Source organism: Thamnophis elegans, chromosome 9 (assembly GCF_009769535.1).
Source record: "Thamnophis elegans isolate rThaEle1 chromosome 9, rThaEle1.pri, whole genome shotgun sequence".
Taxonomy (NCBI): Eukaryota; Metazoa; Chordata; class Lepidosauria; order Squamata; family Colubridae; genus Thamnophis; species Thamnophis elegans.
In genome coordinates, this window is record NC_045549.1 from 55,663,512 (window position 1) to 55,677,463 (window position 13,952).

At 37.9% G+C, this 13,952-nt stretch overlaps 1 protein-coding gene across 4 annotated transcripts in view; it reads left to right on the plus strand.

Moving 5' to 3' along the window:
• NEK1 (NIMA related kinase 1) overlaps positions 1–13,695 on the plus strand; it is an 88,520-nt gene extending 74,825 nt beyond the window's left edge. For all 4 annotated transcript variants that reach the window (XM_032224125.1, XM_032224127.1, XM_032224128.1 and 1 more), the window contains 4 exons: positions 4,988–5,187; positions 6,234–6,367; positions 6,799–6,931; positions 13,358–13,695. In XM_032224125.1, coding sequence (XP_032080016.1) covers positions 4,988–5,187; positions 6,234–6,367; positions 6,799–6,931; positions 13,358–13,371 — 481 coding nt within the window. In that variant the 3' untranslated portion in view covers positions 13,372–13,695. The remainder of the gene's footprint in view (positions 1–4,987; positions 5,188–6,233; positions 6,368–6,798; positions 6,932–13,357) is intronic.
• Positions 13,696–13,952: the final 257 nt, after the last annotated feature.

Consider the following 13,952-nt stretch of genomic DNA (forward strand, 5'->3'; position numbering starts at 1 on the left):
TTCATGAAAATCCTTTTTTGAACTAAAATGAGCTCACCTACACACACTAAACTCGATTCTTCTTCCTTGTGAGGCTCCTCTTGGTGCATTTACGCTTGTGAGTAGCATCTGGAATGTCTCTCTGAAGCATCCAACAGTAATCTGCCAACATTGTAATGCTCCATTTTCCCTGGCATCTCCTTTCCATCTCTTTAATGTCTTGGTGGAATCGTTCACCTTGTTCTTCACTCACAGCTCCCAAATTTTCAGGAAAGTAGTCAAGGTGGGACTGGAGGAAATGCATTTTCAAACTCATCAGGCAACCTAAAGCTTGAAATGCTTTCAGCATTCTTCTGATTATCTTTTTGTAGTGAGGATCTTTGTTATTGCCTAAAAATTTCTGTATGACTTCTTTAAATGCAATCCACCCTTCTTTTTGAGGATCCGTCATGGTATTGACAAACTCTTGATCAACTATAAGCCTTCTAATGTTTGGTCTGACGAACACACCTTCCTTCAATTTTGCCTTCGACAGGCATGGAAACTTGGTGACCAAATATTTGAAGCATTCTCCATCTCTTGGAAATGATTTTACAAATTGCTTCATCAATCCCAATTTTATTTGGAGAGGTGGTAGAAGAACTTTATGGAAAGGTACCAAAGTTTCTTGGAGGACATTTTTTTCACCGACTGTTAGCACCCTCGGCTGCCAACTCTTCTTGGTCCAGTGATTTTGTCAGTCTCGACTGTCCCATAGACATAGAAAACAAGGGTATTTGGTATACCCAGCTTGTTGCCCGAGCAGCATGCACAAGATCTTCAAGTCCCCACACACTTGCCAACCATGGTCTTAATATTTAAGTTTACGAAGAACCAATTGCAAGTTCTCGTAGGTTTCCTTCAAGTGTACAGAATGACCTACAGGTATGGAAGCGTAAAAACCGTTGTGGAAACCAACTTGTCTTCCTGGGCGAAGTCACGATGTCTGAACCATGAAGATGACACTCCTTGTAACAGTACATTGGCAACAATAAATTCCTGCTTTTCAGCCTTGATCCGAGTAACTCAGCGGCATCTTTGGGAAGATTCAAGTCTCTTACCAAATCATTCATCTCCTCCTGAGAAAACAATTTTGGTCTTGTATCATCTTCAAAGTCAGAACTTGATTCATTATCTGGTTCAGGTATGACTTCACCTTCATCGGAGCTAGGTATCTCTTCCAAGGTAGCAGGGGGCTTGGTTACTGGTATATCTGTACCATGGGGGATGGGACGAATTGCTGAATGATGATTGGAGTTTGAAATGGAATACTTCCATTTGGAATTAAACCCTTTCACATCGCATGAACAAAAGTAATAGTCATCACTATGGTTCTTTTGCTCTTGCCATACCATAGGAATCCCATAACGGAAAGATTTTTTCTTACCCTTGAACCAGTTTTGGAGCTCCTTAACACACCATTTGCACACTTTATGAGGTGCCCAAACTTTATCTTGATCTCCAATTTTTAGTCCAAAGTATGCAAAGTATACTTTTTTCACAAAGTCTGTAATATTCTGCTGTTGCTTCAACACTACATATTTACCACAGATGAAACAGAAACTGTCTGGCGAATTAATACACTTTCGCGAAGCCTTAACATAACGGTTGAAGAATGACGAGCTAACATGAATTGCAATGAAAAAGTGTGAACAGCCTAGAACCAAGAACCTGATGATGATTCATGCATAAGTGTGGCATGCAGGAGAGAGCAGCTCTATGTCTGTACACAAGATGTCACAGTGCTGGCCACTCCCCCTGCACTGACCGGAGATGCTGCTATCTACCCTGTGTCTCCCTCCTACTGGATTCTTCAGGAAAGATTAACCCCTTCTACCATTAGAAGCACAGACTTAAAACTTGCTTAGCTTATGTATATATTGCTGACCATCAGATTTACAGTGCTATTTTTTTTTTTACATAACTCGGACAAACCCTTTAAGGTTTTTTGGGCATTTTATATCTTAAATGCACTTATGTGAATTAATTAATAGTAATTTGGACTTTAAATTTGGTTAAAAACCCATAATATAAAAAAATACCAAAAATTAAAAAAAATGATAAATTTGAAGACAATTTTGCATATTGTGGCAAATCATGACGTCTAGGAGTTTTTTTCAATATTTTATTTGTTTTCAGCACACCAAAATACATGGAAATTAGATTAAAATAATCAAACAGCTTTTTAGTCGCAGACCTGTGAAATTATTGAGCTGGCAAAGATAAAAGATATAAAATGAGGATTCAAAACAACACACAAAAGCAAACCAATCATCTTAACTTAATCTAACAGCTAGTTAAAACATATTGACTTATTTCTATAGAAACAGAAGTTTTTCTTGAATTCCAGTGCTTACTTTTAACTGGGCTTTACTTTTTTCCATTGGAAATTCCAATTTTTAATCTGAAGCTTTTAGAAACTGTGTTAATTTCTTTTCTCAGTTTCAGTCCAGCAACAATTTCTTAATTTCTTCATCAACTTCTGCTCAGTGTTGACAGACTGAGTTGAACTGTAACTAGCTTAATTATTTTGACTAATGGGAAAGGTTCTAAAAATTTAGGTCCTAATTTTTTTCTAGGCATCCTCAACCGTATGTATTTGGTTGACAGAAAAACTTTATCTCCCACAGGGAAGGGGGGATTGAATTGAGCGGTGCTTGTTTGCTTGTTTTCTATATTCTTCCGCCCTGTCTGTTAGGGCTTTTTTGGTATTCTCCCATCCTTTTTTGAGAGAGTCCATCCATTCAGTCAAAGACATTGAGAAGGGGGATTCCCTGGGCATTTCAGGCATGGGAACAAATTCCATGTCACTGGTAACTTGGAAAGGAGTTAATCCAGTGCTGCTATGGACAGCATTGTTATATGCCATTTCGGTGAGAATGGTAGCAGGTCTGACAAGTTATCTTGTTGGTAATCCACGTAACAACAGATATATTGTTCGACCAATATATATTGCATTCACATGTTCCGCCATCCCATTCATGCTCAGATGGAAAGCCGAGCTGAGTCCTTGTGTGAACCCAATAGATCTCAAGAACTCCCTCCAGAACCTGGACTCCTTGGTCAGAAATGATTCTCCAGGGTACACCGTGCAGGCAGTAGATGTGCTGATTAAACACCTGTTGCAGTAACCCAGGATGGGGGGGAGCTTGCCTGGTCTTATTTTCATGACTGCACAAGTGGCACAACTCTTGACATAGTCCTCCACTTCTGCCTTCATCTTAGGCCACCAGAATTGATGTCTGGCGAGGTGGAGAGTCTTTAGGAAACCAAAGTGGCCTAACTTTGCATCATAGCTGCTCTGTAGCACTTCTAGCCTTAAATTGGCAGGAACGTATATTTTGGATCTTTTCCAGGCCCGTCCATCTCTCATCGTTAAGAGGTCTTTGTTGTCGGTGAGCCAGGGGTTGGTTGGCAGTGCTACTTTCAGTGTGGTAGTCAGTTTGTCCTGGCTGGGATCGGTCAGCTGTTTGATGTGGCCTTTGGTGGTGACTTGTGCTGCTAGTTGTTTAGGAGGGAGGATGGCATGAACCTCCTCTTCCATCTGGTTGTCAAACTACAGCTTTCTTGAAAAAGCAGCTGCTAGCAGGTTCTTCCCTGCAGGGATTTACTTCAGTTCGAATTTAAATCTCCTGAAGTACTGTGCCCAGCAGACTTGTTTTGGAGACAGTTTTCAGGGCTTCGAGATTTTTGTGATCAGTCCAGACCTTGAACAGCACTTTCTAAGAAGTGTCTCCATGAGAGTAGGGCCCAGCGGACTGCGTAAGTTTATTTTTCCCAGATAGCCCCCGTCTTTCAGTGTTGGTGAGCTTTCTGGAGACATAAGCAAAAGCATGAGTTGTCCTTTTGGGTTTCTGTGCAAAAGCACTGCTGCTATGCCTATGTCGCTGACATCTGCCTGTATTATGAATTGCTGCTCTGGATCTAGGTGCTGCAAAATGGGCTCTTGGGCAAAGAGCCGTTTCAACTTTTCAAAGGCTTTTTGGCAGTCCATTGTCCACCCAGTTGGATGGCTCAGCTTTTGATTTGTCGGTGGAGACCATGTTTTTAACAGTTCAGTTGGGGGCAGGGTGACTTCCGCGGAAGCCAAGATGAATTGCTAATAAAAGTTAGCGAACCACAGGAAACTCTGTAGCTGCCTGCAGTTGCATGGGGGTTACCAGTCAAGCACGGCTTTCACCTTCCCTGGGTCCATCTCTATTCCCTCATTGGAGATCTGATATCCAAGGTAATCCAGGGAGGCTTTGTGGAATTCACACTTTGACAACTTCAAATATTGTTTAGAGGCGAGGAGTTTCTACAGAACTTGCCGCACCAGCTTTATGTGTTCTTCCTGGATCTTGGTGAAGATGAGAATATCATACAAATAAACGAGGACCCCTTTTAAAGGTGCTCATGCAGCACCTCATTTATTAACTGCATAAAGACTGCAGAGAGCCCTTGTAAGCCAAACGGAATGACTTTGAATTGGAAGCTCCCAAGGGGGCAGTGGAAAGCAGTCTTCCATTCATTCCCTTCTCGAATTCATATGTGGTAATACGCCTCTCTTAAGTCCAATTTTGTGAACACCTTGCCCTTCAACATGTCCTGCATGTTTTCCACGCAGGGTGTTAATACCTCGAAAGTCCACGCACAGCCTCAAACCACACACACACACACACACACACACACACACACACACACACACCTACACACAAGACACACCTTTTTTCTCTTTAAAGAGGATGGGGGCAGCTACCTTGGATTTGGCAGCTTGGATGAAACCCCGTTTTAAATTGTTATTGATGTCCTTAGCTCCGCTAGTTTCATAGCAGAGCACGGGTATTCAGCTAGTCTATAATATATTTTATAATGCTGTTCTGTTGTCTATTGGCTATTATTGTAGATAAAACAAGTTTTACAGTTTTAGCTTCAACATAAAGAATTCACTCTCTTGATTAAAGTAATGGCCAAAAAAATTGTGTTACAGTATTTTTGGGGAGACTGATACAGATTTGCAAGAGCTTCAGGCATCGATGGAGCAGTTACTTCTAGAGCAACCCAGTGATGAATTTAGTGAAGAGGAAGAAACAACATTAAAAGCCAAATGTCTAGGAAATGATACAGAGGTGGAAGAGGAGGGCAACAATTTCAGTAGTGAAAGTGCTTTTAATGAAGAATGGCATTCAGGTATGCTTTGGTTCTGTAATTGTTTTATAGAAAGGCAAGTCTAAAATTTGTGAGTCTTCAGCTTGTATGATATTTAAACAAAGTTAACTTCAAGGACAAATCATTAGGACTATGTTATATATACTGTATATCCATTTGTCAACTCTACTAAAAATCATTTTATTTAGCATTAATTGAATTAATAGGTAGCTTGAGTTTGAACTATTGTTGTCCGTGTAAATAATTGCAAAATGCCATTAAAAAGAGAATAGTGTTGTGCTCTATTATCAATTGCCCATTACTATAGATGTGAACAGGAATTTTCTTAAAATAGATCATACTGAAGCTCTGTCCATTCTACCACTGCATATTTAGGACTAACATGTCAGCATCCTTCAAAACTGTATTTCTAATTTTATAGAGCAATAGCAGTTAGACTTATATACCACTTCATAGGGCTTTCAGCCCTCTCTAAGCGGTTTACAGAGTCAGCATATCGCCCCCACAGTCTGGGTCCTCATTTCACCCACCTCGGAAGGATGGAAGGCTGAATCAACCTTGAGCCGGTGAGATTAGAACCGCTGAACTGCAGATAACAGCTTAAGTGGCCTGCAGTACTGCACCCTAACCACTGCGCCACCTCGGCTCAACAGTTGACAAGGTAGAGAATGTCTTACCACATTTGTCTTTGAGATTTGTGCAAAGTGTGGAAATTGTTGAAGGTATGTGTGGTCTTGTTATTTAATTGGATACACAAAATAATTAAAACATATGGCAACTTTTTGAAACCTTTTCACTAAGATAATGGGAAACAATTGTTTCTTTTCCATTGGTTAGAACCAATCTCAAATACTGTATTTTTCAGAGTATAAGACACAACCCCCCCCTAAAAGTGGGTGAAAATTGAGGTATGCCTTATAGACCAAATGTAGGTATTTTTGGCCTCCTGAACCCTTGATGTGCAGATGACAACTTCAGAATTTAGACATGAACTGGAAAAAGGATAAAATAAATATTGCTACAATAAAAATTGGAATGCTAAAATGTTTTCTCATATTTCTTCATAGACAATAGTGATGGTGATAATGCCAGTGATTATGAGGAATATAATAGTGTGTTCAGTCATCTGGAAGAGCTGAGGTGTAACCTGGAAAAAGAAATAGGCTTTGAAAAATTCATCAAAATTTATGAAGAAATAAAGGTTTGTAAAATGTTTAATATGAAGAAAATGGATCATAATTATCATCTAGTAATAATGAACTCCTTTATAATATGAGAACTTTTTAAATGAAATTAAGCTAATATAGTTATTGTTCAAATATGTTTTAACATACAGTTTTTTAGGGATGCTCTAAGTAATTCATTGTGTTCAGGAGCTGGAGGCCCATTTATGCCTTGATAATTTCGGGCTGGTATCGTATTCTGTATGTCTTCAGCTAATCATTTTCTGAATATGTTTTAGAGACAGTCCTCCATAACTGCTAACTTCTACTCCCCTTCCCAAATTTCTCTACTTAGATTTTAACACAAAAAAAGCAGTTTTGGTGCCTTGTTGGATCTGGATGAGGAAAGTTTGTGATCTTATAATATTTTATTATGTTAAGTCGTATATTTTTACACCTTATTTTCTAGGCTATACATGAAGATGAAGATGAAAGTATTGATATTTGTTCAACAATAGTTCAAAATATTTTAGGAAATGAACATAAACATCAGTATGCTAAAATTCTCCATTTAGTAATGGCAGATGGTGCATACCAGGAAGGTAAGTATCTGACAAGCACATGTTTTCAGCATTATTTTTCTGCTGACTGCCTATTCATGGTTAGCTAGTTATTGTGTACAATGCGTTTTTTGTTGCACAACAGTTGTTTCTATATACTAGAAAGTTATACATTTTTAACTATTAAATATTAAATATAGAACTACTTCTTTAACCTTTTAAAAGTTGCTAAAATTCTGCTAGTTAATAGGATTCTATCCAGTAGTAAAATTTTCAGCTATGGGTTGCCCATTCTTTGGATAGAACATAGTCCAATTTGTCATATTGCAATTTGCAATTGTACATTTTTCTATTTAATGTTTTAATTGAAATTTTATTAGATATGTTCATACTGCAGAAAGTAAATATGCTAAAATATACAGCGTTTTGTGTATTTATGTGTATTGACTTGATGCAATGTTAATCTTGAACTTTTGCTTGCTTTAAAAGAGGCAAAAACAGGATTTTGCTAGTTCCTGAGATTATTTCATAACTAATATGAAACAATTTTACAGATCCCTAAGGTTTAATACAAATTGGGTTGTATTGTTCCTAATCCCACATATGGAACATGCAGCTAGAGGGATTTAAATTATATAAAAGAAATAGACCATGAAGTTGCAATATAAGAAATAACTACATCTCTACAGAAATAGAGCACAACAATGATGAAAACTGCCTTACATTCATTTGGGTCAATATAAAAGGGGGGAAATGACATTGCCATAGGTGTATACTATAGTAAAGGCCACCCAACCAAACAGGGGGAATAGATGAACTTTTTGCTAGTCAGTTAACTAAGATATGTAGGAAGCACATCACAATAGTAATGGGGGATTTTAACTATCTTGACTGTCAACTATCAACTGTTGAGACAAACTCTGCACCAAGTAAAAGATCAAACAGGTTCCTTACAAACCTAGCAGAAACTTTGTGTCCCAAAATGTAGAGAAGAGAACACGGGGGTCAGCCATATTAGACTTAATTCTCACTAACAGAGATGAAATGATAGGTGTTGAAGCTACAGGAACCTTGGGGGAGAGTGATCATGCAATATTGGAATTCAACATTATGCAAGCAGAAGCAATAGAACAAAGTCAAACTAGAGTCTTGGACTTTAAGACAACTTAAAGGAGCTGTCGGCCAGAAACTGGATGTTGTTTTATAGTCTGCTCTTATCTTCTTAAAGGAGCTGTCGGCCAGAAACTGGATGTTGTTTTATAGTCTGCTCTTATCTTCAATAAACAGCATTGTTTGAATGTGGATCCTTGTCTGTTTCCCGTGCACAACATTGCATGGAAAAGAGCTGATGTAGCCCCCATCTTCAAAAGGGATGGGAATAGACCAGGAAACTACAGAGACCTATCAGCCTGACCTCAATACCAGTGAGGATTCTGGAAAAGATAATCAAGCAACAGATCAGTGAACACCTAGAAGCAAACAAAATAATAAGCAAAAGCCAACATGGGTTTGTCAAAAACCGATCATGCCAGGCTAATCTTATTGCATTATTTGACAAAGTGACAAAATTAGTGGACCAGAGGAATGCTGTCAATATAATTTACTTGGACTTCAGTAAGGCATTTGATAAAGTACACCATAACCTATTACTTAATAAGATAGAAAAACGTGGGTTAGACAGCATCACCACCAGATGGATTGGTAACTGGCTGACCAATGTACTCAACATGTAGTCCTCAATGGAACTGCATCTGCATGGAACGAAGTATGCAGTGGGGTTCCCCAAGGTTCTGTTTTATTATGCTAAATAAATACATTAAATTTATGCAGATCTAATATTGCACCATGGTTAGCTTCTAAAACAGAGGTGGAAGGTTGCAGAAGTAAAGGGGAAAACGTACATGATTCTCCTACAAGTTAAATACTAGTCTTCTGATTGAGACCTAAATATTATATTTGTACCACATTATTTATTTTTATTTTTTTATACATATTTTTATTTCCATTTTCATAACATACAATCACATGTATACTATACATAGCCAGTATCATATAGTAATAAATAATGATTACATCAGTTCCTCTTGTCATCAACGCCCAAAAAAATAAAAACCCATTATTAGCTCTTCTGCTCTCCATACACCTCTTTCTTCTACCTCTCTCCTACTTCCTGTCTTCCCTCCATCATCCTTTCCTACTCTACTTCCCCTTCCCTTCTCCTCTCTCTACATTCCACTCCTCCTTATCCTCATCCTCCTCATCTTCCCCCCTTACCCTCTCTCCTATCCCTCTCTTCCCATCTTTCTCTCTACATTCCACTCCTTATCCTCCTCATCTTCCCCCCTTACCCTTTCCCTCTCTTTCCATCTCCCTTCTGTTTCCCACTCTTCCTCTCATTGGTGTATTTCCGCTTCTGAGCAAACTCCAATCTATGTTGATAGTATTTATACTTCCATAACAATATACTTAACATATCCTAGTTTTAAAGAAAAAATAAGAGAAAACAGTATACATGTGCAATCATATTACATTAAAATTAACACCCTTCGTCAAACCTCCCCCCACCCACCCCCAGCCTTCCCTCCCCCGACTTCCCAGAACCCATACACGGTATAAATCTTTAACAAAAACAGTCTAAAATATATTGGAAAAAAGAATAAAAAATTGATAACTTCTTTACATTGAGCTTAGCTCCTCCTTGCTAAACTAACTTTAAACAATTTATATCAGTCCTGATCTTAATCATAAGCTATCTGGAATTTCTTAGTCCCGTATTTATTTTGAATATAATCAATCCATTTTGCCCAGTCTCATTTATATCTCTCATTTAAGTGGTGCTTAAGATATGGAGGTATTTTAGCCATCTCGGCTAAATTTGTGACTTTCAGTGTCTATTCTTGAATTATAGGCAAGTCTTCTTTCTTCCAGTATTGCGCCACCAACAATCTAACTAAAGTTATTAAGTGCAAAGTCAAATTAGTCTCTACAGCTGTACATTCAGTAATTATACCTTACAAAAATAACTGAGGAGTAAACTTTATCCCCCCCCCTTTTTTTAAAAAAAAAACATTTTCCATAATCCTAATTTCATCTTCCAGTTCTATTCACTCTCCCCCTTGTTTACGTCTATGTAATCTATTTAAATTTATCAAAGCTCCACTCATATATGCTTTACTTGCATCTCATACAATTTCCATAGATGTACCCTTATTCATATTAAAAACAAAGTATTCTGCTAACAATTTTTTACATTCATTAGTATATTTCTCATGTCTAAATAAATTTACATTCAATCTCCAAGACCTTCTTGCTTGCATCACTCCTTCCAACTCCATCCAAACTGGATTATGATCTGATAAAACTCTGGCACATACCTTTATCTTCTTCACCCTAGAAGACAAAACATTGGTAATTAGTTGATTGTTGTTTTTTTAATTGTTGATCCATTCGTCTGGTAATCACACGGTTTTGTTTTTGTTCCTTGGCTCCTTGTACTTCTGAGGGAGAAGGGTGATCCATCCTTGTTGATAGTTGTGTAGTTTGCTGTCTATCTTGATCTCTTTCTCTAGGCCCGGGTGGGGCAGGATGTCCTGATTATGGTAAAAATCTCGAGCTTTCCATACTGATTTAAGACGGTATCTTTGCCCTTCAAAGATGAATGATAGCCCAACTGGTGCCTCCCATCTGAACTGTAACTGATTATTTTTAAGCTCTTTGACTAAAAAAGCATAGTCTTTCCTGGATCTTAGCATTTGAGGTGGTATCTCTTTCAGAACAGTCACTTCCTGACCCCCAATTTGAAGCTTGGTTCTATAGGACTCTTGCAATATCATATTCCTCATGTCTCTTGTAGTAAAGTATAACACAATGTCCCGTGGGAGCTGCTTCTGTTTCGCCAGCCAGGAGTTAGCACGATAAACCTTATCAATTTGCCAATCAAAATTTCCCCCTGGCCTTCCCAACAGACTATCGAAAGCTTCTAAAAGAATCTGTTTCAAGTTCTCCTGATTGTTTTCACGCAAACCTCTTATTCTTAGTGCAAACTCCATTTGTCTATACTGTAACATAATAATTTCTTTTTCAGCATTTCCAACTTTTTGTTGCACCACGTCGACTTTTGATACCAAATTAGTATTAGCATTATTAAGATCTTCTAATCTGTCTTCAATTTCCGAAACATATTCTGTTAACAAATCAACAACCCCCAACATATCATCCCTGATCTTCTGAACCCGAGTCTCAAGTCTATCAGATAGTTGTTTATGCGCAACAAATATCTCTTCCTTAAGTTTTGTTTCCATTGTAGCTACATGATTTTTAAATGCTTCAGCCAATTCCTTCTGAAAAAATTGTTTAGTCAGTGGCTCCCCTTTGGGGGGAGGAAGTAAAGACTGTGGTTTTAACCTTCTTCAACCAATTAATAAATCTGTGCTGGTCAATTGTGCAGCTGTTACTGATTAATTTAATATTAAATCACTCCTTCCCTTTGAGGTTTTAAACTCTGTAGAAATTCAAAGCTCGAACAGTGTTACGAAGCTGCGCCATTTTGAATATCTCTTTAGCAAGTAAGATATCAGAAGGAGTTCTTGTAAAAACAAAAAAATGAAGCAAAGGGTTAATACAAACAATTAAAAGTCCATATGTACAGGGTCCACTCATGTTGGACTCAATAAATCAAGTTTTGTTCTGAGGATTTGAGTGTTGCTTTGTGCTGCTAATGCAGCAGGAATTCCTGGCAAGGAGACAATTCTGCTGTCGGCTGGCCTCCCCCCCCCCCCCCGAGACAATCTGCGAGAATTGGTTGGCACGTTGCCCGGCACAAAGCTCACCTTATCTCCTTGGCCCGAAGAATAAGGTAAACAAGCTGTCAGATGGCTGATGGATGGCTCATATGACAGATAAACATGTCCAGGATTCTGGAGCTGTAACGACCAGCTCCCGTCAGCAAGCAATCTCAAACCGGAAGCCTGTACCACATTATTTATTAAAACTAGCTTTTTGTTCACATAATTATATGTCAGATAAACATGTCCAGGATTCTGGAGCTGTAACGACCAGCTCCCGTCAGCAAGCAATCTCAAACCGGAAGCCTGTACCACATTATTTATTAAAACTAGCTTTTTGTTCACATAATTATATGTCAGAATGCTTTTTATAGACTATAGCTCGGCCTTTAACACCATCTTACCAGGCATTTTCATTGAAAAGTTGACTGACCTGAATTTCCCTCCCCTCACTTGTGACTGGATCAAATACTTCCTGACGGATCGTCCACAAACAGTAAGGGTTGGGTCCTTTACATCTTCCATGCTGAAGCTCAGCATAGGCTCCCCTCAGGGCTGTGTGCTCAGCCCCTACCTGAAGTCGCTGTATACATATGACTGCATATCCTCTGTTCCATCCAATAGCATAATAAAATTTGCAGACGACACAACGGTGCTGGGTCTCATAACTGGAGGGGACGAATCAGCATACAGGAAAGAAGTCCAGAAGGTATCCGCATGGTGCTCAAGAAACTATTTACAACTAAATACTAGTAAGACAAAGGAGATGGTGCTAGATTTCCGGAAGCACAGAGAGGAGCCTGCCCCATTTGTATATCGAGGGTGGCTGTGGAGAGGGTTTCCTCTTTTAAATTCTTGGGAGTGCTGATTAGTCAAAATCTCACTTGGAAAAACAATAAGCCTCTGGTGATTGGAAAGGCCCAACAGAGACTTCATTTCCTTAGAGTCCTGTGAAAAAATCAGGTGGAACGACGACTTCTTTCTATCGATCCAGCATAGAAAGTGTCCTCACACTTTCTGTAACACATGGTATGCTGGTTTAACTGCTACGGACAGGAAGGCCCTACGGAAAGTGATCAGTTTGGCACAAGAAACCATTGGTTTCCCTCTGACAGCACTGGATGACATCGCCAGATCTTGCTGCTTTAGCAGAGTAAGGAAGATACTCAGAGATGATTCACACCCTGGTCAGTGGCTCTCTGCACTTCTACCAATAGGCAGAAGACATCAAAATATAGCCAGCTGAACAAAGAGGTTTAAAGATAGTTTCTATCCTTGGGCTGTGAGACTTTTAAATACAACCACAATCACTCCATGCACACGCTAGTTTTTTTTCTTTTTTTTTCTTTTTTCGTTTCTGCTATAATTTTGCACCAGTGAGGTTAAAACCAATTTCATTGTATTTAAGTATAAATAAATAAATATTATACTTATATATAAGTGAAGTATATGTCTCTAAAACTTTAATATATAAAACAACATGAATCATGGTAAAATTAAAAATTAAATTAAGAAAACTTTAACTGAAGTATAAAAATAGAAGATTTCTTATTTATTTAGTACTTTTTTCATTATTTCTTAGAGAGTAGTGCTTGTTGTCTTTTACTAGATTAGCAGTTTTGAAAGTCTGTTTGCTAAAAATTGTTTTTACCATAATTAAATATTTTAAAATCTTTCTTTGCAGACAATGATGAATAACACGCTTTGGTGACATTCTAAACAAAAGCAGGTGTATGGATTTTATTCTGTAATAACAAACTGTACAACAAAATAACACTCGGAACAGACTTAAAATCTTGTTGGCTGCAAGAAGAAAATGGAATATATAGCTTCAATACATTGAAGACTGTTCTATTTAAAATTAATGAGAAGGAATAGAAAGACTGACTCAGAAATAATTTACTGCTTGAAAGTATCATGTATGAACAAGCACATGATCTAATAGCTATTATTGTTTTTTTCTTTTTACCTAAGCAGTAAAAAGGAACAAACAAAATAATATATTTTTGTGCTCCTAACAACCTTCTTAAAAACCTTGACTGCTTCGGTGGAATTTTTAAAAATGACTTTGTTTTCTGCATAGGATGACCATTTTTCAGTGATACTACTTGATTTTTAAGTGCATACAACATGGAAGTAATTTCTCTAAAATTAGTGGAACATTTTACATGCATTTAAAATAAACTTTATTTTTGAATTTTGCTGTAGAACTTGATTGTAAAATTATTTAAAATTCTCAGAATCAGTTTATTATTTTTCACTTTGAAATCCCTCAACTC